Below are 27271 nucleotides of genomic sequence, written 5' to 3' on the forward strand. Positions count from 1 at the left end.
GCAAAGACAACACTTGGGAATAGATGCCAACAATGGAGACTAATCATTGTAGTAAACAACCAGGGGTGACAACAACTGGAGGAGTGGGAGATGTGGTCCTTGCTCAGGCCTACAAGAGGCAATGTCACTGTAGCCTTGGCAGCCGTAACATCTGTAGACCGGTTATGTCAACCTAACACAGTGGCATAGCGCGTGCGCGCGTGCGTGTGTGCGTTTATATTTGTGGGGTGTAGACTTTATGAGGCAGATTTTCACAACTATTTGAGGCATTAATAATCACTGAGGATTGTTCAATATAAGTTGAAGCCACCATTCTTCAATGCACTGCCAGATGCAGACATATTAATAAAGAAGTCATGTGGTCTAATTTTGCACCAGTCAACTTGTGGCCAAAAGACAAGTGAGAACAGAGCTGGAGCTGACAGCAGCCGTGGGTCCTAATTATGAAAAGTAAAAGAATGATTAAGTTGAGTGTTGTTTAATGGCTTTTAACACATTCATTTTGAAGACGCTTTAGGCACGCATCATGGCTGACTGGCGATTCCTGAGCTTTAACTCGCTCTCATACAGGCCTGTAATGAAAGCAGTCTGCGAATGGTCTGATGGGTGAAAATACAAAAACGCGCACACGCACGAACGCACACACACGGGAAACAGACAAGCACGCACGAAGGCAAAGCAAAACCTCACAGACACTCACCACAAAAGCTCCATGATATTGAAACAGAGTTTCAATTGTTACAGACAATTTACGAATCCCAACGTTTTGTCTTCTTACAGTATACAGTTTGCAGAACACGTTTCAATGAATAGCATAGCTTTTTTTCATACAACTGAATGGAAGGATGATCCTATTTACTGCCATTAACAATCACACAAGGACAAAAAATCCTGCTGGATTGAAGTAAAGACAAAAGATATAGTCTATATGTCTTTATTGGGAAAGTACACAGCAGGTCATATCACCCGTCTTCTCACCCGTCCTTGTGTGAGCAAACACAATAGGGCTGGTACATAAGAAGGACCCAATGAAAGAGGGACAGAGAGATAAGGAGCCGGGGGGGGGTAACCATGCCGTGTGAGCAGAGGAGCTGTGTCCTTGAGCATTGGTACAGTAATCACAGTTCTACAGAGTCTAGTCGACTGACTACTGTCTACTACCTGCTGTTAAACTGCATGTGCATTCATGAGTTCCCTTTTTGCTGTGAGAAAAGTATGCCATAGAATAGTCAGGGTTTGTAATTTCTTGGTGTATTAAAAGTAGTGTGTGGCCATTTTATTTCTGTAGACGGGGCAGGGTGTGTAGGCGTTTAGCCAATGAGCTTTGTCAGCACTGTGTCACTTGACTTCCTCAGGTGTCTGCCCAATAAGAATGCCCGGTGCTAATTCCTTGGCAAGCATCTGGAAATGCAGGTGTGTGAGATCTGGGGTCTGTGTTGATTTACTGTTCTGGGCACCGGCGAGATGCCCGTCTGTGGATGCCAATTACATGTGGGGTTGAGGTAGGTAAGAAGCTTAGAGCTTCAGACTGATCCACCTGGCTGCCTCTCCTGCCAGTCTCCAGGCCCCCCCTGTGCCCTCATTACCTTCCCTCCTCTCCCCTTCCCCAGCCAGCCCGCCCAGGGCAGGCCAATGCACACACAGATGGCACAGGAGCCAGGCTGGGGCTACGCTGGAAGGCCCACACCTGTGTGAGGCTCCCGTCAGTCTCCTGGAGAGCTCTTCACCTCAGCCTTTCGTCTGCGCTCCTTTATGGGGAGGGTTCTGACGAATAGACCAGTTGAGGAGAGACTTTAGAAGGATCTGGAAAGAGCTGGAGTCACTGAGGAGACGGTGTGTGTGATCTTGTCTCGCCACCTGGCCTGAGCCCTGTGTTTGAGGCAGACAGACCGCCAGAGACGCCTCATTATCTGCTGTCATTACTCAGCTAAGAGTTTCTATGCTGAGCACTGTAGAGGAGGAGGATGAGTGAAGCGCCTAGGGAATGTCCCTCTCTTCAAACACATGGCCCTGTCCCTAACCAAACATAACGTCATCATTCTACTGCAAGATATCCTGACTGTTTACAACATCACTTACAAATCAGTTGCGAGTTACTTCACAACGCTGCCAGATGCAATTATTTAACAATATCCCTCAAATTGGTTTTTATTGATTTTATTCATGACAAATCTGAATTTTTTTGTGTGAGGAAACTGACTAGGATCTTCCAAGCGTGCGTAATTTTCCAGCCTGTAATGCCTGGTGAGGCTCCTGTGCCTCTGAAACTTGTATGGTCTGTCCATGTTGTAATGAAGCCTGGGGTTTAGTCCTCAGTGTATCAATCAGTGTGGCAGAGTTTGGAAGATGCATGGAAAGCGGCAGGGCGCATCAGCACTTTCGAAAGCGTAAGGGTCAGCAGAAACTTCCTGGGCCCTCTGTGCACCAGCGACAGCCTACCAACAGAATCTGGCCATCTGTTTAGTATTTACATCTATTTTTCCATATCTGAACAAGAAGGAAGGGGAAGTCTCTGGTGGGAGGCTGCATCCATGAATGAGATAAGAGGCCACCAGTAATTACATTTGGGGGTTTAAATAATTATTGTAGAAAGAACTTTCTAGTGGAATTTTGACTTTTAGAGGGTTTAAAATATTAACATTCTTATTCTTTATTTAAATGATTCCCTTCAGTAAATTCTGACAATATGCTGCAGTAACTCAAATCAACTCATGTTTGCATACTGTAGAGATAGTGCTCTCTATACACAAATCTCTAAATCCACAATGTTTCATCTGCTTTTGAAACATATTTTATAACTCGACACACATTGTATGTCACGATTGGTTGACGTACTTCCATGAAGTCCTTGATAAACATTGATTGTAAATCTGAATGGAACTGCCACCAGGATCAACATGTATTCAGTCCATTCAGACGTTGAGACAGCTGAGAAATTAAGCCGATCAAAACTCATGGCCCCCTGTGCTTTTCTTACTAATTATTACTTATCTGTCGAGTCAAACACCTTGGTTGCCTTTCTTTCCTATGGACAGCCACACAGCACATATTGGCTAACAAATCCTTGTGTCATGTGTAACTGTCAAGCTCAAGTCAGGGAGAAGAGGGCGAAAGGAAACAAAATTACAATGATTAAACTAGTACACTTGAAAAGACTTGTGTTAACCATGCATGGCGAATGGCTCGCGCAACCAAAGTGAGGGCATCATCTTTAATCAGTGGGTAATTTATTGACTCCCATTTACACAGCCATAATATGAGTGATCAAGCCCTCCAACCGTAAAATGCAATAACCCAGGGAAGTGTTTTGTGAACAAAGGCAAATAACAAGGCCCACACATCATTATGTTCCCCTCATATCCCATTAGAAAGACTCCAAATGGGGGTTGGGGAGGCGGAGATTGGTGGAGGCCGTGGAGGGTGGGGGCCAAATGCACCTCGGGTTCATGTGATGGTTAAGCGTGTCAAACAAAATGACACTTCCTCACATGCCCATGCTCCATTCAATGGTTGAAATAACTCAAACCACCCCCAACACATACAACCACAAAAAAACAAACACACAATGACGCAGAACGCCAACAAATGGATATATTAATCGTGCATGGTGTTACAGCTAATGCCTGAGCCTGATGTTGAGTGCAGGAATTTATTCACACCACCACCAGTGCTGTCTTAAATGCAAGTATAGATGAAGTCATTACAACCGCCCACAACCATCTTTCTGAAAAGAAACTGGGCCATTTAAGAGGGCATCCTTACAGTACAAGAATAGCTCAGAAAGCTACTAAGACCTGGACATGGAATGAACAGTAATTCTTTGCTCACCGGAAGAATACAATTGTTGGTTGTTGGAAGCTAGGCGGAGGGATGAGGAGATGGTGGGAAGGAAGATGGGAAGAGGACAAGAGGCAGGGGGGAGGTGTGCAACATTTCTTTCTTGACAAGAAAACAACAAGTACTTGTCCATCAAGGGGAATAAAGTTGTGTAATTGGCCGCTTCCCACAAGATAGGCTGGAGTTAATAACAAACTAATGAAAAATTCATTAGGCCGTGAATAAAACAATTCATCCAAATACCAGACGACTCGTCTACATTATAATTAAAATGGGGACTCTCTGTTTTCATTAAGTTTGCCACTTTTTGGGAGGGCATGAAGTGGAAAAAATGAAGATGGAATGATGAAGTTGCATCAAGAGTGTCCGGTACCCAACCGATGCATCAGGGACCTCGTGTAGAGAGGAGAGACGCAACAGGTGCAGAGCTCTGCTGAAACCAGAGAAGCTCTCCACTTCAATTAGTGTGTTAGGAGGCAGGAGGGATGCTCTCTCTCTCTCTCTCTCTCTCTCTCTCTCTCTCTCTCTCTCTCTCTCTCTCTCTCTCTCTCTCTCTCTCTCTCTCTCTCTCAGAATGCCAGGTTCTTTTGTCCGTCTCTTTATCCGTCTCTCAAGCACAATGTATAAAGAACACTCAACAAGGTCCCATCATTGGTCAATGAAAGCATGGTTCATTGCCATAAATGTGAATACTGTAATGACGCATACACATTCATACATTTCATACACTTCATACACTTCCAGTCATCCTTGCTCTCCGGAACGGACCTCAACGACTATTTTCTTTCCACACAAAGTAACTGAAAACCCCCATGAACTCATCACCTCTGGAAGTGGTATGCAGGTCACAAAACAATAAGCGAAACGCCTCGTGTCCGTGTGACTTCTCTTCCTGCCTCGACGCCGTTGACAAGGACAAACACGTGGATAGGCAGACATGTGAACGCCACTGCCGAGCTAACGAGCGCACATTGTCAATGTGTCTCCATTCAGGTTCCCCATAAACGTCCCCACTCGCAAACAGCATTAGCATCCGTCTCCAAAACATCGCTTTCCTCGCCCGCGCTCACTCCTATTCCACATGTCCCATCATACCCAACCCGTCAACCCAACATATGGTGGAGAGGAACGTTGTGGTCGTTTGACCCCTGGGAGCAGGTGGGGTCATGCTAATGTAGACCCATCATCTTCCCAGCGCCATTACGATGATCAATTCCATTCTAATGAGATAACATCTGGAACAAAGGGGTCCTAATAGCAGACAGCTGCTGGCCAAAGTGAACTCATTAGTGTAACTCTCAGATGCTGACTAATGTGGTGGCTAGTGCGCCAGGCTCCGCCCCTACCAACCTCTTAAACACAATCTACTGAATATTTCATGTGTTCTCTTCCATTAATGATGAGGGAGTAATATCAGTAATAGCTGAGTGTTTGATGCTCCTGTGAGAGAAATACTACTGTACTGCGCTCAGACTTAGAATGACAAACGGTCATTGAGCAGCAACAAAATTGGTCAATTAAGGAGAAAATTTGCTTCGAGGAAACCTTTCAGTTTATTAAATAAGTTGTAAATCAATCTTTAGATGGGAGTGGAAGTCATCTGACTTTAATGTGTGTGTGTGTGTGTGTGTGTGTGTGCGTGCGTGCGTGCGTGCGTGCGTGCGTGCGTGCGAGAGAGAGAGAGAGAGTGCGAGAGCGAGAGAAAGAAAATATATTGAATGTGTAGAACCTGTAGTACAGTAGAAAGTACTACTATGTTAAGTATTACACACTTGATTAAAAAGACTTAATAAAAGCAAGCCTCGTTGAGATTATCCATTAAAACAAACACAAATCTTGGAACTCTGAACTACTTCATCCCACCTGGCAGTCTCGGTAAGCAACAGGCTGACACATTATTAAAAGACAGGGTCATTAGTCATTAGTGTCCTGTCCTGTACAGTCCCGTCCATGTCTTTGTTAATCGTTAATAAATGTAATTACTCCAGGACAGCTCCAGAGAAGAAAAAAAAAAAAAAGTATTGTGACTATGATGAATGTATTCACTAATAGAACCAATAGAACAGGGCAAAATCAAAACCAGTTTTCCTCACAAATGCAAAGTTCATCTACTCTTTGTCAGTGTGTCTTTACTCTGTCAAAAGAACAGATGTTCCATTTCCTTCATGTTCTGGATGGATCAGAACTTTACACAACATCTTAATTCACACTCCAAAAAGCATGGGAGCTTAAGTAACAAGCGCATGAGATAGTTGATTAATTAATTAATTAACTATCACTTTAAGCCTTTGGCTCACTTTAAGCCTTTGTTTGTCACTATCATCATCACTGGAACTATGTCACATGATATCTAGCTTGTATTTCCCCCCCCAAAATTAATCTTTCCATTTTGGATAAAGTATATTTATGGTAGGCTACAAATACAATAAACTGTCTCAGACATTGCTCCAGTTCCTGGAAATCCAGCCCTTTTGAAAGGCATTCATGTTTAAGTGCGAGGTATCTGAATACCAAAAGACTGCATTACTATGGGCGTTTGGGGGAATAGGAAGAAATAGCATCAAGTTTGAGTGCAGTCGACACTCTGCAACAACACTTTTCCACAGAGAGCATGACAACGGCAGTAAAAAAAAAAGCTCTAACTAACAGTAATTGGTTTTAAAATAATAGAATTCATTACAGATACGGATCTTGTTCAGAACTGCAAACAGGAGGGGAAATATTCACTGGAGACTTGGTCTGAACTGCTTAACTGAAAACCACGGGGAGATGAAAAGCATAATTCAAATGACAATTTTAGAACCCTTAGTTCATTTCTACGAGAGGCTGGGAGATGTTGCCGGGATAATAGCATCAAGATTTCTCTGTTCTTTTGTTCAACTTGCAAGTCTTAGGATGGAACTTTTTTTTCTTTTTTTTTTCTCCATGTCTCTGCTTTTGTGAAAGCAAATGCCTAGTCCTGACACAGAGACACTGAGGGTGACACACAAACAAGAAAAGTGGTAGGTGAGAAAGCAGAAGCAGTCTGGAAGCTAACAAGGACAACATGTCTGGTCTACAATACAAAATAACAAGTGACAGTAATTTTGACTGTAAAGGCTAACATCGAGGCTTCACATTGCCTCTTTTTGGGGGGGGAGCGTACACATACAAACAGGCACTAGCAGCTAGCTTTACAAAAGACATCATCTCCTAGGACCAATACAGACATAAGGAGACAAGCACGACCATCTCTCAACATGATTGGATGTCTGTTCACCCGCTGGGTCTATATCCAACATCAAGGACATTACCATTTGGAACACTATACATCCGCCATCAAATAACCCTGAGGCCAATACTGGGTAATTGGGTCCGTTCTAATGGAGCGATTTATACGTTTTACACAAGACGAGGCCAACCCAGACAAGAAAGGCAGAAAAGAGGAGATGGTGGAGATATTATTTATTTATTTTTGTAAAGTTTATTTTTATTTTTTTTATCTCATATCTATTTGGCACAGACACCTGACGAAAACAGGGGCCCACCATATGGTCGTGTTTAAAAAATTGATGTGGCAAGCAGGCACCTGAGTGGGTATGATGGTGTTGTTGGTGGCGGTGGGTGGGTGGGGTAGGGATTTTCTGCCAGTCTCATCTAAGGAGACAAAACAACTTGGGCAAACACGGCAGGTACCACATAGCCATGGCTCTGAGAGTGTGGCAACAGGCCTGCCCCCCATACAGACAAGCACATCAGACTGGGTGGTGATGGGGAGCAGGGGGGAGGAAGGGAGGGGGGGAGAACAAACACAGGCAGAGCTCTGAGTGGCGCAGCTCCGTGGGGAGCTTGGAAGACTTTAAGAAACAGAGGGATGGAAACACGGAGACAGAGAGAAGTGCATCGCTATCTATAGTGTATCTCTGGGTCTGGGAGGAGGGAGATTACAACGTTGAGATTTGAAGATATGTAGCTGTGGAAGACGAGTATACGGGCCATTAGAGAGATGGGTGTGTGTGTGTGTGAGGGGGGGGGGCAGGAAACATAAACTTATCGAGAGTTAAGCAGCGCAGCTCTGGAAGAGTGAGCAATGTGTTATTAGCAGGAGTGGCATTTTGTTGTCACTATGGCGCCACAATAAATAATTCAGATCTGATGACACTCAATGTCCGGTCAATACAGTGGGCCTGTCGATAGCGGGCGCGCAAGGGGGGGGGGGGGGGGTGGTCTGTGACTTGGTCAGAGTGAAGCCTTAGTGGGGAGACTTCTTTGCCGTCTGTGACTTGGTTAGAGTGGAGCGTTGGAAGGAAATGCCAGGCGGACGGCGCAAAGGTGGCTGTCTCGTGCAACGGCAGACGCCGGCTCACTTGTAAGAGTTTTCCAAGTAAGAAAACAATGATGAATCCTCTTTCTCTCTCTCTCTAACGGAGGCTGGAAGTATTGATCAGGAGAAGACAGATCCATTTGAATGCTGTTGAGGCGTTTCACACTTATTCTCCCCTTCAAAGATCAGACTTCTTACAAATGGTATTAAGAGGGTTTGTCTGTGCGTGTGGGCGTGTGTGCGCGTGAGTCCTCTGGGCTAAAAGAAACCCATTAGGTCAGTTCCATGGCAACAAAGCCCTTATGAACTGGTCTGAAAGAGGATTCCGATGGAATCCTACTGCCACCTAGTGCCAGTAGTTAATACACCACCCCAAAAAAAAGAAGCTGTTGCTGCTGCAATCTAACCGCATGGATCTAATGTGAATCAATGACCGACGACAGGGTTTATAGCAATGGGAGTGATACAGCTTCTAAAAGCACATAAAGTTCAGAACCCAGCACAATTGGCAGAGCGGTGGAGCTCTCTAATGACAAACTGGCCCCTGCTCCTTCAACCTAACTACACTGCTGTTATGAAGGCCGGCAGGTTGGCACTGCAAGATGCAGACCAGACAAAGAAGCATCTAGAAAAGTCGAAAGCTGCCATTTCACTGCCGACCTCTGTCTCTTAGGTGCCCTTAGAGGAAAACTGCAAGGCAGACAATAATACAGTCAGTGATCCTGGTCTTGATAATATCACAAATCATTACAGCAGGGAAGGGAGGGGGGAGAGGGGGGACATTGGCGGTTGATGACCCGATTATGAGGCTCTTGTTTTGCCCGTCCGAGTATGACAGGGGTGTGAAGGTCTGAGGCGGAGAGGAGAGGCTGGTTGTTAGTGATATGCTGACTGGGCTTATCGGCCGAGCAAAGGGGTCTCCCATAGGGGTGGGCAGGCTTAGCAACAGAGGGATTAAATAAGCTGGTAGCTAGCCATCAGCATGGCTCCTTTCACCTGGAGAGAGAGCAGTTCTGTTTTCTGACACCATGTCCTTGTTAACCTGAGAACTGAGTATCACGAAAAGAGAGACGAGGCATTTCCTGTTCCTTCGTAGATGATCACTGTGATGAAATCAACAGCTGTTTTAAAAGGGGCGCTGATGTCTACAGACGCACAACACACACACACAGAAAAACACACTTCGGTGACCGCTACCCGTGGTCAAAGGCAAATGCACATATGTTGAGCCGTACCGGAGTCCTACTGTGTTTGGCATGGGCAACTCACGGGAAGGGAGAAGTCGCAGAGAGGACATCAAACACACCCACCCACACACACACAGAGACAGACACACACACAGAGACAAACCCACAAACAAAATCCCGCACGCACACACACACACCCAGCATGACATACCGAGACGCATCACACACTCCATGTCCCCCCCCCCCCCCCAAAAAAAAGCACCCATAAACAAAAACAAACAGCTTACTAAATATAAACACTGGATGTGCAGAGTCTGAGAGGGGGGTTCCGAGCTTAAAAAGCAAAGAGAGAAATCGTGAGCCCAGGCAACCATAAAACGTTGAGATCCACCAGAATTTCACAGCTGCATGAGCAGTTAAAGCAGACACGTTGGGTTGCGATGGGCGATGCACACAGAGAGGCGGGCTGTAAAAATATGCCATAAACTTTACGGAGCCTAATGCAACGCTGCAGGAGAATCCCGCAGAGCCGGCGGAGTCAAGGAGTGTGCGAGGGAGCAGAGGGGGAGGACGTGCCACTGGGAGCGGAGGGCTCACCCTGCCCCATTACTGAAAGTCCAATATCACACACATACACCCACGCGCTCACGAGGAAGTGCAAACACACCCACAAATGTACAGATGCATGCAGTCCTCAAACACGCAAGCTACCACATGGATCTCCTGTTTTTTTGTTTTTTTATCTTCCTCACTCCCGTCTCTCGCTGTCTGTTTTCCCGGTTTCTCTCTCTCCCTAGCTCCTCTCTCTCTCTCTCTTCTCTCTTTCTGTATCTAGCTCAATCTGTAACACAGTACTAAGACAATGCAGCCACTTTTTAAAGGAGCATCGCTGGAAATAACACTGACCACACACGCATGCTGACACACGCACGGTAGTGCCACAATCTCTCTTTCAATATGAGCATATGATGCCTACTCTAGCCAGCCTTTCATGTTCCCTTCAAAATAATGAGATCCTGCTCTCCTTTTCTGATAGAACGAGGACTGATTGTTTCTGTCCCTTTGAAAAGACAAATGTGAGGCATAATGTCATTATGGAGAGAGCGGTGGAGAGAAAAGAAAAGAACCCAAGACCGAGGAGAAGAGAAGAGAGAGACAGAGGAAGAGAGAGAGGGGAAGACAGAGAGAGACAGAGACAGAGAGAGAGGGGAAGACAGAGAGAGACAGAGACAGAGAGAGAGAGAGAGAGAGGAAGAGAGAGCGTGACAGGGGAAGAGAGAAAGACAGAGAACACAGAGGAAAGATCAGGGATGCCTGCGTCTAGCCCGTCTGGGAGTCTAGCCCGTCTGGGAGTAGGAGTGGTGAGGTCAGGGACCGTGGGTCACATCATCCACCCCTGAGGAGTCAGGTTCTGTATGCGTTCAGCCTGACCCCCTTCACACCCACGGGTCTGTGTACAACACGCCCAACAACCAGTGCCATCTTGAGGCCCAACCCTCTGAGGAGACGCCCCCGCGGAGGTTTACTGGGGTGTGTGTGTGGGTGATTCAGCTGCCGGCTGTATACACACAGTGCTGTGCAATGCATGACATATTCAATGTAGTATATTCTACTGTGATGTGGGACGACGCTTAGTATTGTAGGAGCAATTCGTCGAAAACCCATTGTTGGCGTTCCGTGCGAGGATGTTGTCAGTTCCTGTTTGAAGTGGTTGACAGAGGCGCATGGGATAGAGCCCAGGACAATGCACTCTAATGGTCAAAGTGCACTGTGTTCAAATACTCTCTGAAACAGACCTAATCCCTTTCAGAGCTCGACAAAGAATGGATCAATCAAATCTCACTTGACATTTGTGAATTAGTACTTTGAGGGAGAGTCATTCAAATGGAATGCACAAAGGGTGTCTGTGTGTCAAGTAAACGTTGAAGTATTCATGAGAAAGCACTTGGAGAGAGAAAAGGGACAAATGAGAATTACCTTTGTATTACTTTCAATACTCTTGAGCCTTGGGCTACTTGAAATATGACTGATAGTCTCGACAAAGCACAAACAAAGCAACTCATTCCCTCACACTCAGCATCAAGTATAGAACTGCTCATCCATTAATCAACGACGCAACTGCTAACAAAGTTAAATCAGGCAGCGATCCTATTTTTGTGAACAAGTGTGTGTGTTCACCGGTCTTAAATGCTACAAACAAAGGATCTGATTAAGGTTTCTGTATTTGACGTGAGGTTGTGTGGGGGGGATCTACAGCCTCAGTTTAAGAGTTTGGGAAACGGCATCTGCATGTATCCTGGCTCTTCACTTCCTGCTTCACCCAGTCCTGGGCCTGCCAGAGGATAGCTGAGACCAGGGGATGTGTCCAGCTTCTACTGAATCAATTGAATTATCTGCCATATCTTCGGAAAGTTAGATATCTCATCTTAATATAATATCCAGGATGCGTTAAACCCCAAGCAGAGACATCCCAATCAAGCTAGTTTTCGCTGCTAACTAAAGTCCACTTCAAAAGAAGTCTGTGGTGACCTGTGTCCTGGGGCAAAGGGGACATTCACTATTGATTCATTTTTCATCCAAAGTCTTTTCAAGCACCAAGGACATGTTCCACATCAAATTTGCTCCGAGCTCCATACAGTTTAATAGCTTGTTTAAAACAAAGGAAAGTCTTTCCAGGTGGGTAGATGTGGATGGTACAGGAGGATTGAAAGAAAGGACAGCCTTGATTTAATTCAGATTCTCCATTTTAAAAAGAGCCCTTCACAGACTCTTGGCACTGGCAAGGATTGCAACCTGGAAGAAAGAAGAAGCTCTCTCTCTCTCGCTCGCTCTACCTTGCTTCCTCAGTCACACTTTCTCCCTCTTTTTCTCTCTCTTCTCTCCACTCTGCAGAGGCCTTAACCATGCAACCACAATGAGCAGGAGTGGATCAGGTGATGATAAACCTTGGAGCGTAAGCGGGGCTGGATACAAAGTTGGCCAATGAAACAAGCCGAGCACTGACTCTGATGCCAAGGTTATTCATCTGCTTGGGAACAGAAGCCTTCCCCAGAGCACACAGACACAAAGACAGGAGGAAACTGAAAAAATAAATACATTACATCTAAGATTAAGTGAGGATTGTTCAAAGTCATGCCTCTGCAAGAACATTGGAACAAAAACGCAAAGTGGCAATGACGTGTTGGATGTTCCGATTTGTTCAAGGGAATGAACCAAAAGTTAATTAGACTTCCTCACAAATAAACAATACAATGTCTATCCACAAAATAAAATAAGAAATCTGACCAGAATGTTGTCCCACCTTAGAAGTCCATTTCCGTCTAAGTAAATGGATAAAATGCTAAATCCTAGTGCCAACTGGAATATTCAACCAGAGCTTCTCTACTCCAATTCCTGTTGATCTCAGAATCATAGTGTAAAGGGAAAAGTATGAAACAATTATTTATCTTGAGTATGTCTTGACTAGTTTGAGGGGCAAAATGACCTTGGAGAAAGCTTGTGTTGCATTGGGGGAGGTAAAGAAGAAGAGGATTGAGGGGTAAACTTTGTACATAGACAATAAATAAATACTCAACTCCACCTATCACAGGAAAGTGCTGCTACATTTCAGTATATTGTCACCATAAAGTGACACCACCTTATACATGAATGAAGAGCTACCATTCTACTTCCTGTCAGGGGGGAGTACAGTGCAATGCTGTGACCTAGCAGCAACCCAATTATCTGATTTCACAGATCAAATTACGTAGAAGCTAAATTATCACCATCAAACACATTTCACTGACTGGATGCCATCTTGGTAATGAACACTGCCGGCTGCTTTGGTAAGGAGACCTCAATCCAATCAGGCAAGAGCTCAGTAGAAATCCCGTTACCGTTCTCGCGGGAGGCCCCATCAGCCTGTACACACAGAATACATTCCCACCTCCAAAAACAGGTCCTCCTTACAGACCAGTCTTGGCTGCTGTACACAAGGAAAGGTCATGCTGGGTATCTCTGGGGGAAACCAGATGTAATTCATTTTAAATGACAAGCTTTGTCCATTATTCCAGCAAACAAAAAAGTGTGATTCCCCCAAACCTATTCAGCTATCATCAAGCCTACAGCCTCCGATCCCAGAGGTCTAAGGTGTTTCTGGCTGCCACGCACGGCACGCACGCCACGCACGCCACGCACAGCAAACCCACACAGACCACCACCACCTGACATCTACGAGCTGGCCAGCATGTTACCTTGGAAACAAGCTGTCTTAAGGGGCTGTCCAGTCTTGTGGATATTGATCCCAACCACTGGTCTAGAGACAGCATGTACAGGTCAAGATTCCCCTCTTCCTTATTTCGCCTGGCAACCCTCGAGTTGAAACGCTCCACAGCGCCATTCAAACTGTGACTTCTGTCCATCCTCGCTTGTCAATAGTGGTTTATGAAGCATGTGGGGAGGGGGGGGGGGGGGGAAAGGAGTCAGGTTAACCTTACCTTGAACCACTGACAGCAGTATTGATATGGCGCTGTTACGACACGCCGGTTCAAAACTGACTTCAATCATCTGCGTGGTAAAATAACTTGACCTATGGTCAATAGACTTCAGAAGGGCATCCAGACAGCCAGGCCCAGGCTGGGTGTACTCTGCCTGCAGGCAGCCTGATCACCACCTACCAGGGGTCCTCGTCTTCCCCTCGGCTAGACAGCAGATGGTAGATGAGGCTCAACAGCAGCGGTGCACACACAGACACACGGCAGCCGTGGCTGGATTAGAGCCAATTCACACCAGAGCTTGCCTGCCAGGCTCTCTACCTGGGAAGGCTGGGGTGCTAGAGAGATTTCACGGCACAGACAGAAGAGTGTTACAGGCTCCCTATAGACCTCCACCTCCCCCCCGCCACCACCACAGCACCCTACCCCCCACCTTCCTCCCCTCCCAAGCACCTATGGGAGGGCTCCCTAGGAGGTGCGCTGACAGCATGAAAATGGGAATCTGCTGGTGGCGGGGCTGGGGCTGGCTGTACAGAGCTGCAGCACAGCTAACTGAGCTAAACACTCTCTTCTCCGGCTATGAGGAGGTTTTTTCTTTCAGTGGGGAGGTTTGTGAGTGACAGCTCCTCACTGCAGACCCCATGTTCAGCCCACTCCACAGGTCGCAGGTGCATGTGCTCAGAACGAGGTCAGGAAGGTCCAAGGAAAGAGCTGGATGCTGCAATACCCTTTGAGTTTATAGATCCTTAAGAGTGAGGGCTGTTTGAAGAAACTTGAAAAGTAGCCAACTGTGTCTTAGATGAACAGTTGGGATTTGCGTCAGTAAACTTTTCATACTCCGTTCACTGGATGTCAATAGCTAGCCCCGACTCCATATCCCCTTTTTCACATACATGGTCAAAAACTACCCTTGCAGCAGAGATAAGTGGACACAAAAGAGCAGTACAGACAGGAATCAATATAAGACTTTGTGAAATGATTCAAAGTGCAAGGTTTTTCTTGGTGTACCAGTGGAGCATGGGCCAGGTCACAGCTTTACCTTGTCCTCATTCCCTTTCAGACTTGTGGTCTCTTTAATCCTAAAGGAGCCCTCCAAAAGCAATAAAACACCTTAAAAAGGTAACAATTCACAGCCGCTAAAAGCAATAGCAGGGCTTTTCAAAAAGCTCCCTTCAATGTGCTGTTCTCCACACAAAGGCAATACAGTAGGACAGCACTTTGAGAGAAATTGCCAGAGCAAATCTGCAATTACCGCATTACAGCGAGGAGAAATGAAGAAGCATGGGCTGGCCTTGGCCAGTGTATATTTACAAAGATTATTAAGGCCGTTTGCAAAGCAGCGGTGGAGAAAGAGAAGTGACAGTAGCAACAAAAACAAGAGTGTACGTTTGTGGGACACGGCTGACATGCCTTAATGGTGGCGGATAGTGACAGGGGGGTTGACAACAAATTCAAATATATTGCCGTGAATCCCCAGCCACTAAATTAAACCAGCTTCACATCTCTGTTGGCGGGAAAAATGCACTCAATATCTTTGCCACTGTTGAATCATTTGTGTGTGTGCGTGTGTATACTAAATCTAATTAAGTGGTACATTCTCCCAGTGTGTGCTGTCTCAAGGAAAGAATGAGCACAATGAAAGCCATTTAGATGCAAAACGTTCCAATAAACAGATTAGATAGCAGATTATGATTATTTGCGTAAAAACTATCCCTCATCTCTGGTATTACAATATTTAAATGCTAATATGGGTTAGTCTGCAATCCATTTCCAAAGAAAAACAGCTTAAACCAACAAAAGGGTTCCCAGTTCATTTTCAGGCACTATAATTTAGAAATCTTTCATTTGAAAGTGTTCCCATTTACATGCAGGAATTGTGTCGACAATTTATAGCCTTTGCAAATGACAGCACATTAGCAATATCAGAGCTTGAAATTAAAATCCAAGACCATAAAAAATGGCCTCCACTGCCTTACAGAACAAACTTGACAGGGCTACATCTTTTCAAAGGGAGAAAGAGAGAACAAAGGAAGGTTGGGGAAGGTGGAGGAGGGGAAGGTGGAGAAGGAAAAGGGGGAGGAGAAAAAGGGGGAGGAGGAAAAGGGGAGGAGGAAAAGGGGGGGAGGTGGGGGGGGGCAGGTGGAGGGGGGGGAGATGCATGAGAAGAACAAGGCTCAGAAGCCAAATAAATAATGGGCTACTTACCGCGACTTTGCTCCCAGTTATCTGCATGCAGCGGTCAGCGAGGAGGAGTTAATGTGTGAAAAGACACAAACAGCACAATCATTAGTAGGCCAGAGTCACCTCTCCTCTCTAGAGGCTGAGGTCTTAGCGCACCTTATATTCACATTAAACACTGCCCTCACACAACATAAAGTACTACATACTAAACAGTCTACTGCACCTTGGAGTTAAGTCTTGGCTTACACTTGAAAACACACGAGAACACTGTGTCTGTAAGTTTGGAAGCTCGGGATTCAAGTTTGGTTCACTTTTTCACTTGTCCGCTTTGTGACTCAATTTAGTAACAGGCAGTCAGCATTATGATTCCACGATTGATAGTTCTAATTGGAAAGTATTTTAACAAGAAGAATAACATACAACAAATGATCCACCAAACAAAAGCCAACAGCTGTTTTAGCTCATCGATTGGTGCAGCATTGACACAACAATGACTCTGCTGTGAACGCATGCAGCCAGCAGATCTGCCTCCAGAGGCCAAAATCAATCCACTGCCATCTGCGCTTGACTTCAGGTGTCAGATGTGTGCGGCCACATCACCCCGGGCCAGTGCAGTCCGCGCGATTGGGGGAGTTTAACCTTGTTATCTGTCAATCGTGCTGGAGGAGCCGGGGCATTTTCTATTCCGCCTTCACCTGTCTCGCAGTGGGAGGGAGTACGTCCGTCAGCCAGGTAAATGTATTGTAATCTGCAGCTGAGCATAGCTCTGTGCCAGCACAGTAAGAGAGCACGCCACTGTTAACAGGAAGTTACAGCCACACTGCACATCAAGACATCTCTCTCTCCTTTCTCTCTGCTTCTTTTGCGCTCCCTCTTTGGCTTGATCTATCACAACATCCTTCTTCCCATGTTTTTCTACCAGCTCATGATCTCTCCTGCTTTTTTCTCTTTCTTCCATTTTGGTCAATACACCATCGTCCTCTCTTTCATTCTCCATCTCTCTCCATTTATCATCACCGCGTCACTGCTCTTTCTTTCTCTCTCTCTCATTTTGTGTCCATTCGACACTCTGCTTCCCTCTTCCTCACAGAGTTTATGACGGCCATCAAGTCGGCTTTAACTAAGGCTTCACTTTATCACGCACACTTTTAGCCATAAATCCAGATTTGCCCTCGTTCGCAGATGAATCTAGCATGTCATTGTGTAACTTTATGGAATCCATCACAGCGACCGCATGTTACTAGGGACCTTGAGTCACAAAGCAGTGAAGTAAAAACAGAACAACCAGAAGGACTTTTTATGTTGTTGAGGTTGCAAAGTGAAAACTGTTTTTTCTTTGATTTGTGTTTTTCACAGCTTGACCAAGATAACAGACACCGTCTTGAAACCTGAGCATACAGATGTCAGGGAGGAGCCTGAGGAGGAAGAAACCTTTGCTATCCACTGTTTTGCATGCAGGCTAACAACTTGTTCTCGCTGAAAAAGCTTTACTATTCTTGTCAGGTAACAAAAATACCTGTGTGGCAATAATTGGACAAATGTTGAAAGTTACTGCTCAAGTGTGATATGGTAATATGCATCTCAAGAGCACCATTTTCGAAAACAGCTTTGGTAAACAAACTTCATCCTGTCAGATTATGAACGGGGAGTATTTATATCCTTTGTTTAACTATCATTAGGATTATAATTACCATTCCTTATGTGTTGGAAATACTTTCATGTATTATTCATTGAAACAGATAACAGTGTGACAGAAGAGAGTCTGCTGTCTCTGAGTAACTGTCAGCTTTCATTGTGGTAAGCAGGAGGCTGTTGGTCACGTTCCTCTGAGACACATGTTTATTTTGAGTGAAATAATCTCACCCCCCAAAAATGTATGCAAACTGACTGTATATGCACACTCTGAAGCAGTATATCATATATATATATATATATATATATATCACAATACAATTGGTACAAGAGAGTGCCCCCTACATCCCAACCTCAAGACCCTACCCGGACATCCTTACTCATACTGTGAGACATTTGTTTTGAAACCCGAATGATAAGAATAGGTTAATGTATTTTCTGAGGACAGAGCAGAAGATATTATTGCATTAGCATGAAAGGCATGCTTCGGCACATTTAATGACAGGCATACATGCGAAAGAAATAGAAAGAAAGCAAGAGAGAAAGCAACTCATGCAAAGTCAATGGTGAAGGACATATATTTACTGCTCTCGCTGCTTGCCGCAGAACAAACTGCTTATATTCAAATGATCAGGGTCAATCAGTGTAATAGAATTCTCCTTTGAAAAGATATTGCAGTTAGTGTTAGGGGGAGGGTGGCGGTTTGGTTTCAAGGCTATGGCAGGGGCACCCTGGCAGCAAAGAACGGTGGGGGGGGGACTTGTCTAGTGATAGACCCAGGAGGTGGTAACACAGAGAGAAAATATACTACTTGTTTCCTAAGAACTCATATTTAGAAGTCGTAAACAAACTCGTAATCAAGTCTTATTTGTGACTATCATATTTTTCCCCTAATAGCTGTGTGGAAATACGCAAATGTCTGTCAACATGCTAATGAAGCATTACAGAAGAAGGATGACCCTATTGTGTCAAGGCAAACACAAAGTTTTGGGGGGGGAAATTAAGATACTACTAAACTATTGTGTATCCCCCCCATTTTAAAAACACAAAACAAGGGTCAGATGGCTGAGCGATTAGGGAGTTGAGCTATTAATCTGAAGGTTGTTGGTTCGATTCCCGGCCGTGCAAAATGACGTTGTGTCCTTGGGCAAGGCACTTCACCCTACTTGCCTCGGGGAGAATGTCCCTGTACTTACTGTAAATTGCTCTGGATAAGAGCGTCTGCTAAATGACTAAATGTAACTGGAGTAGTGAAGGTTGAGTATAGGGCTGTCTAAAGCAATCTCACCTTTCTCAACATCTTATAAGACTTTATTCAAGAAAGTTACAACCCAGGAGGTAGGTGGTGTGTTTGAGGGAGTGGATAAGTGAATGGATGAGTGCATGATGTTAGTCAATTTTCCTGCAAAACGGAAAACTTCCTTTGTAGCAATCAGGCATACAAAGTTCATTCTCAAAATACTGGGATTCCATGAGTCAGCAATCATCTTTGAAAAAGAAAGAGAACACACAGTTTGAAGGCACATATTCCCCCTGTATCCTAGAAACAATCCAGCTTTATCCCGTGGTCTGGAACAGCCGTGTTAATGTCACGCCAGTCAGTCAATCAAATATTAGTGAACATTATTTGTCCTAATGCTCAGTTAAACAGTTTGAGTCTCGTCCTGGGCTAATTTAGTTCATGCTAAATTGTGTTAAATCTACATACATGTAAAACAGCATGTGTGAGTCATTGTTAAATTAATTTAACAGCAAAAAATACTTAATTCTTCAATTAGAGACCGTAGACCTTGAGATGCACACATTTAAGCATCACTCACTCACGCACTGAGCACCCCTAGGTTTCACCAAGAGGAGTTTAATTGGAATTGATAATCCTGTGTCTTCCTCATTTGCCGAAACCAGTAGGATTTTATGTATTTTTGACTGGGGGATGGAATTGTGCTCTGCCATGTATCAGACAGCACTTATCACACAGAAACATGTATGTCCCCTGGACGGCTAAGCTCATGTTAAGCTGGTTCCCAGCCCACTCTGTCACAGTGCTGTGTTTGTGTGTGTGTGTGTCTGTGTGTGTGTGTTTGTGTGTCGAGAGCTCAGAGGGTGAGAGCAGGGGGCTAAAATAGAGCCTGGCCTCTTTTTTTCATCTCACCAGATAGATTATCTTATTCATTTGAATAATATATCAGTGCTCACAAAACATAATGGACCCTGTGAAGAATTCAATCATTTCTGATTATCATCATTATTAATAATGCCAGTTAATTAGCATAACAATGAGATGGGTAATAAATGATCATGTCAAAAGGCTGGCTGAAAGTTGGAGTGGCTAGGACAGAAATCACTTCTCTTCTATGTTTCTGTCATTCTCACCTCGGCAAGAAGAACTTCATAAAGAATTCAAGACGAAACCACTGGATTACCGTGGAGCGCCTCGGATTTACTCCTCGTATTGTTTTAGAGTGATTTTGTTTCTGGTGACATGTTCCCAATTCTAATAAACTTGATTTCCACCCCTAAATATAAAGACACTGTGAGAGTGTGGTAAAACAACTCCATGTTGATAAGCACCCCGAAAAACCTACGGAAAAAAGAGAGGCGGCAACCCAAAGACGAACCTCTAGTCAGAAGACAAAGAAAGAGGACGAGAAAGAGAGAGAAATTAAGAGAGGGAAAAGGCAGAGCACGCTAAGCTCATTATTGCAGTGTCTTGGATATTTTATTTTTAAACCTCCTCCCTACTATTGCTATCTGCTGTGATTCTGTCTCACAGAGCCTCGTGGTTTATACCGAGTGGTAGTCCTTTCTCACTTACGGATTTGGCAGTGGCAGATATGTACTGGACGACCATTTCTCGTTTGGTGCTCAGGTCCTTCCCACGCAGAGGCGCTTTTCGCTCTTCGTTCAAGTTCATGTCCTCCTAAGAACACAAAACACGGGCATAGAGATTGAGTGCACACATCCTTTTTCTTTGAAATAATCTCGCATTTGAAGTCCCTTTTTTTATTTGGCCAACTGTCTCTCTCGCCTCTTTTTCCCCTTTTGTGGAGACGACAGAGAGGCAGCCACAGGGGAGGACAAGGCCACAGGTATTGACAGGAATAAGTACTGTAACCTCAAAAACAAGAGGGAGAGGGAAGAGTGGCGTGCATTATAGTTGCGTTATACCCCAGGGAGCATATTAAACAACACTGGCAGTATTGTGGCAATGCAATCACAGCTGCGGAGCAGTATCTGAGTCTTGTTTGGGTATTATCTATAGGCTACTTTCATTCTGCATCACAAAAAGGCCCTTTCATGTCAGGGAGATGAGGGGATGGAGGGGGAGAGAGAAAACGAGAAAGCGAGTGAAGACTGGAAAGTGCACTAAAAGCTGGGGGAATGACATGATGATTCAGATGGAGGTAGGATATTTATCAGGTCCACTTTCACACAAAGAGATGGACAGAATGAGACGTGAAAAACCCTGCTCGAGTTTGACGAGATGGTGGAGTTCCTGTGGAACCATGCTGCCCTCTAGTGGGGACAAAGAGAACGGACCCATCGTGAGGTACCCTGAGATGGTGGTGCACCATGAACGAGCCAGATAATAACCTTGAGATAAACGGGACAATAAATTACCTCAATAACAAAAATTCTCAGCAAGATAGAACAGTGAAAAAGCCTGGGATTCAATTCCTCTTCCTCTGTTTGGTTTTGTTATTTACTTTGTGCCGAGCGCTAGCTTGGCACACCGCTCCAGAGTACCAGGACCTAATCTCTCCCCTGATATTTCCTTTAACCAACACCCCCTGAAGCTGAAAGGTCATTAGCATCCTTGTTGGGGAATGAGGCGAGGGTGGGGGGGGGTGGGGGGGAGTTGAAACTTCTACAATTGGCACACTTTTTTTCCTCCATTGGACGAACCGGCAGCAGCTTTTTAATTAATCTCTGAACTCTGTTAATTTGGCTGCTTAATTGGTATTCAATAAAGAGGCAATACATGGCAGCGAGAATAAAGAGCATGTAGTCATAGGGGACGAAGCCTGCCGGGGGGGATAGGGGGCGCCAGGAAGGGGCCAACTGCAAGAGACAGCCCACCGCATTCCGTCTCCAAATTATTTATTATCCATTATTAATTAAATCCTCATAGGTTTGTTTGGAAGAATCCCAAGATGTCTCCGGCTATACCCGCACAGGAAGTGAAACGTTTACCAAAGCAACCAAACCAATGACACTGAAGTTTTCTGGGAGTGGACAAGTCTGTTGCCTTTCCCCTGTCTGGCAGGTGCTATCCCTCCGGGTCATCTGAAAACACTGGAATCAGCATTCAGAACCACTGCTGAGGGACAGCCCAGTCAGAGAAAATCAGCACCTCAAATGGGCAAACATTATGAGCGGAATGCCGAGCAATATGCCCGCGAATGCAGCTCAACCCTGCGCCAGGCCCGGGCCCTTTAGCATCAGGAGTCTCCCACTACCAGGGATAATTAACGGACAGCATCATATCTGCCTGCAGACCAAATGGATATGGACACCAGCCAAGCTCCTGGATGAGGAAAAGGAGGTTCTGGGGGAGTAGAGTGAGTAGGGTTGGGAAAAAAACAGTTTATCCTCAACTGTGACAAATCGATTATTTTGTCAACTGCCCCCAAGTTTGATTCATGGGGGAGGGCACAGGAAAAGGCTCTATTCCTCACTAGTTTTAGTGTCCTGGTTCGGTCTATAACTGCCACAGTATCACAGAGGGTCTTATTACCAAGAGTGCTTCTTCTGGCAATGGTGCATAGGGATATAAAAACCCCAACCAAACTAGCAGGGCATCCCCACTCCAACTCGTTATTTCTCCCTGGCACTCTCTCTGTGACTCCTTCTTTAACTCTGACTCTTCTCTGACACTCTCTTTCTCTGTGACTCTTTTACTGGGTGACACTCATTGTTTCTCAGTGACTTTCTCAGGGACTCTGTCTGACACTTTCTCTCTGACAGTGTTTTGTGTGGCAAGGGACTGAGGGGAATCTTTATAGGACAAATGGGAAGAGAACTATGAGAACTATGGGAATCAGCATGGGAGAAGAGCGATGTCAATGTCCTGATAAATCACAGCCTCTGCTCACGCCCGGCCCGTCACTGTGACCGTCTCTGAGACACCCTCCCGGAGACGGTCACAGCGACGGGCGTGTCAATGGCACCATCCACACACGGTTCAGCGGATGTCGTCTAGACGGACGGTCGAAGTGACCGTCTGAGGTTCGGTGCGTTCCTTTGCGTGTCCCCGAGGCGTACTCGCCGGTCACCCCAACCTCCCCTTCATCCCTCAGCCTTACCCTTGCAGAGACATCCCGTGTGAATGTTAATGAAAGGGATGCGGCGGGGAGGGGGGGGTAACCCCTGGCTAAATGGTGATGTAAAGTGTTGTGTGCAGCCGTGTCATATCCCGTCTGGCTTGTCTCGCAGCTCGAGGCCTCACATTAAAAGTCCGCCGTTCGCCGCTCCTCGGCACGTCTGACTCCAGGACGTGCCGGGAGGATTTCATCAGAGGATTTAGCACCGTGCATTTTGATCAGCGGCTCCGGGGCCCAGCTGGTCACCACGTCCGGAGGAACCAAGGACGACGCACGCAACACAAACTCCTCGCAGGTGAAGTGGAAAGTACTGAAGGTTGATGTGCTCTCACCGAGCTGTGCTTTTAATACAGCCTCCTCCTCTGCAGACTTGAGCAGTGAGATGGGGAGCTCATTTAGGTTTATCTGTCACAAAGTGTTGCTGTTTTCCCAGAACCTTGACATGACCGTATTATGTGGTTTAGACGAGCTTTAAAGTTCCCTGGGAGAAATGTTGCCTGCAAGTCATTAAAGCACAGCAGACGATCTTCCTAATATTAACAGGTCAACGCTGCAAAATCCTCGTCTACAATTATAGATTTTCAGAGGGAAAATATGTGCTAAAAGCAATCAATTATTAAGTGTGGATATGACTTGTTATCCATAGTATATTATGAAAATGTAAGAAAGAAATAAAACTAAAATCGTTCAAATATGTAAGGATAAAAGCTGAAGTATAAAGCAGAACATCAGCTATGCCGGTTGAACACAACTCACATTCAAGCACTGAGCGCATCATCCAACTCATCCAACTGATGATCACTTCCAGAGCAAAAGCAATACAGTCTACAAGACTGGGTAACAGCAGCTTCAAAGCCACGTGAAGAAAAATGACTCCTCTCTTGATTTTATTGCCGTAATTACACTCTGAACGAGCATATTGCCGGCGCGACACACATTTCAGACCAACAAACATGCTTTCCCTGTCGCCAGTCAGCGAGCAAATTGTCTTGAGTTTAATGTCACGGTGCTGTGGGCACAAACATAGTAATTGAGAGGTGGGCTGAGTGGCGGGAATGAGCACCCAGGCAAAAGAAACACTGAAGAGTCAGAGAAAGAAAAGCAGCAAGCCGCCACCGCCGCGTCTCTCTGGCCCTGCCAATAAAGCGCATTGTAGGAGAGAAAGGTACACACGCACAGCCTCTGAGCCCATGCAATGAAGCCAGTGTAATTCAGCTGGCACTTCAAAGAGATGGGCTGAAAGCTTTTTGTTAGATTCCAATCCCCTGGTATACAGGAGAGAAGGCCCATTTCTATGGAGTAAAGAGGCGATCGCAAAAGTGAATTCAACCTCACCGATGGGAAGGAGTCAAATTTAGAACCTGTGTTCTCAAGAAAATTGGGTTTTTAACAAACTACAGAACAGGCACATTGGAAATGTCCCCACCGTTAACCATTCGTCCCAGCCACAGGGGCAGAATTCCAGATTCCGGAACAGTAAGAAATGATGTTGTTCTCGGAACAGGTACTGTAACTGTACAGCGCATGCTGCAAGGGGAAAAAACGACTTTGTTCCACTATTAACACTTACAGGTGTTTGAGAGCTTAACAGGAGGCAGGCTACAAAGAGATGGATGGGAGACTTGAAGGAAGATCAAGGTCCACAAGGGGGCAGGGTTGCGCCTCATCATGAGGCTCCAATAGGAGAGGCTGAGAGACAGCCTGTCTTTGCTTAATTTATGTTGAGTCGGGAACTTGCATGGAAGCATTGCTACTACAACTAACCATCAATGTATTTCAAACCAAAGTATGTGTGATTATAATGATGTGATTACTAATGTGACAAGAGTGGTGTGCTTTGATTAATATGGGTAGATTTATGGGAACATGTCATGTCCAACAACTTGGAGGCCAAAGTGAGTGATACTATTTACCTACAAGTGTACTGTAATTGAAAGCGCGGGTGACAAGGTGACAAGTGGCATGACGTGCCTGAGTTCACAGCTGCAACGTGGCACAAACCGGTGAAGAGCTGTTGAAGGATGTGGTCGAAGGGTGGTGACAGCTAAGTGGTGAGGAGAGAAAGGCTTGAACCCACACAGTGGGTTCACACCAAACCCACAACACCACCTCAATCTCTCTCCTCCGCTGGCACGAAAACACCACAAATGAAAGACTTTGAAACTCCCAGAGCTGGCAGTCATAACAGCGGAGGTCAGATGTAACAAGCTGTTCACTAGAGAGGCCCATCAAGCCATTTTGTTCGGTGGCAAATGTTTCGACTGTTTGTGTTTCTGGAGGAGTAGAGAGGGGCAGGGCAGGACGGGATCAAGGAATCAAGATTCTCTATTCATTGTCGGAACATCAACTTGAAATAACAAGGAGGGGATTCTGATTAAATATCCAGCTATTCACATTCCATATATCACTACTTGGCGTGATATGATAAGAGGTAAAAGGCCCATTACCCTATTCTAAAGCCGTTCTGGGGGCATGGCTTTTATCTAGCCACCGTGAGTAGAAGAGAGTGGGGGGTGATTGAGAGCGGAGCCAAGTGAACCTGAGGCCCGATGCTAAGTAAAGAGTCACGGCAGCGTGACACCCAGCGCTCCTGTCTCAGGGTTTGATCCGAGTGCTCTGCTAAGCATCCGAGTGATTTGAGAGCTGTGACCGCGCTCTCTGTGCACTCGAGCAGGTAAGTAGAGCAGGGCGGTTTGAGACTGAGGGGGAGAGCCGACTGCAGATTAGAAACAAAAGACGTCAGAGAAACCACATGTCGACAGCCGATTTTCCGGGGTGACAGTGACTCATTTCCTCTCGTCAGCAGCGGTGTCGCGCCACTCGGTGCGAGACTAGTCCGGATACAGATGATAAGAGAACGTTCTGCAGTTTGGGGGGGGGGGGGGATCTCAAAGACTCACCATCATCTTCTCAAAGAGGTCGTTGATTTCCTTCTCTGAGAGGTTCATGGAGCGGTCGTCGAAGAGGGGCTGGGGCGAGGGCATCTCTGTCTGGATGGACAGGGGGTCTGTGGAGTGCTGGATGAGGGGCTTCTCCTTCTTCATGCCCGTCTTCCTGAAACTGGTGATCCGATCCCGCTGTGGGGAGAGAGAGGGTCAGGGTCAGGGTCCTGAGCAGGGAGATGAATCAACTCACAATGTGGCGCTACTGGTTCACTACTGCTCTACATTGCCTACTGGGCGTCAATGACGACAAATTGAATGAGTGTACTTTGCTGTGATCGTGAAAAAATTGGAAGGAACCGTTTTAACTATATAGAAATAATGCCTTTCAAAGATGGCACAATGTATACCGTTCATACAAGGTAAGAGGCACTTACTGTAGAGTGAGATTTATGGATTTCACTTACCTTCCCAACGGTCACTTACCGTTCCTAACAGGCTTCTTGGTAAGTGAGAGTTACTGTAAGCAACATATGCTTACCAACATATGCTTGTGCAAGACATTAAAGCCGTTTTCATCTACTCTAACTATGCAGATGAATACAGCTGACGCTGGATAAAGAAGCTGTACAATGTGTGATGCTCAGCTAAAACAGACTAATGTTCTCCACTGGAGCAGAAGAGAGAGACTGGGTTCAAACGAAATGCAGACAGCACATGTCTGTGTTACTGGGTCAGAGAGAGGTAGAGTAGCATGCACCAGTCACGGTTAGTGTGTTACAATAGGCTCAGTAAGGTTTAGGAGTCATGCTTATGTTGGATGGATGGATGGATGGATGGATGGATGGATGGATGGATGGACATACTATGAAGGATGAACAAATGCACGTACTTGTGAAATGCAGACAAATCTAATGAAATGAGATTATTTTAAAAGATGGCACTTGTGTTTGACTGAAGGATTTGTGGAACGACAGACACAAGCCAAGACTATGTTAACATGTCATACAAACAAACATGTTAAACATTGAGCCCTGAAGCAAGGTCAGGGCCAGTATTCTGGGAACTAAAGGATGGCTTTGAGGGACACAGCTTTTAATTAACTTCCCAAAATAGGCCTGGTTATGAAGCAGCAAATATCCCTCTTGTATCATTGATCCGTCCACAAAGTTCAGCTCAACATCCAGTGCATATAACACTAAAGAAAAGAGACAATGATGCAAAAACAAAACAAACCAAAAGAACAAAAAGCACCTTACCATATCATCAGCCAATGTTTTAATGTGTATGTTCTGTTGAAGGGAAGGCACAGTATAAAAATGTGGTCCAACTAAAAATGACACCCAAACAAAGTGTGTGGCCTGTATGTGCGTGCGTGTGTGTGTGTGTGTGAGGGAGTTCATACCTCACACACAAATCACACACAGGAAAAAGTGATCAGACGCCACCGAAT

The 27271-nt window shown here is 45.4% G+C and overlaps 1 protein-coding gene across 11 annotated transcripts in view; it reads right to left on the reverse strand.

The window, feature by feature from the left end:
* The window catches only part of diaph2 (diaphanous-related formin 2), a 319038-nt gene that overhangs the window by 278758 nt on the left and 13009 nt on the right, over positions 1–27271 (reverse strand). For 9 of the 11 annotated variants that reach the window (XM_084690922.1, XM_084690929.1, XM_084690919.1 and 6 more), the window contains 4 exons: positions 27078–27110; positions 25837–26013; positions 20428–20532; positions 16005–16025 (listed from right to left, as the gene is read on the reverse strand). In XM_084690922.1, the coding sequence (XP_084547048.1) occupies positions 16005–16025; positions 20428–20532; positions 25837–26013; positions 27078–27110 (336 nt within the window). The remainder of the gene's footprint in view (positions 1–16004; positions 16026–20427; positions 20533–25836; positions 26014–27077; positions 27111–27271) is intronic. The other 2 variants (XM_084690925.1, XM_084690924.1) reach the window with 2 other exon arrangements.

This window comes from Hypomesus nipponensis, chromosome 1 (assembly GCF_054491055.1).
Source record: "Hypomesus nipponensis isolate SF chromosome 1, ASM5449105v1, whole genome shotgun sequence".
Lineage (NCBI taxonomy): Eukaryota > Metazoa > Chordata > Actinopteri > Osmeriformes > Osmeridae > Hypomesus > Hypomesus nipponensis.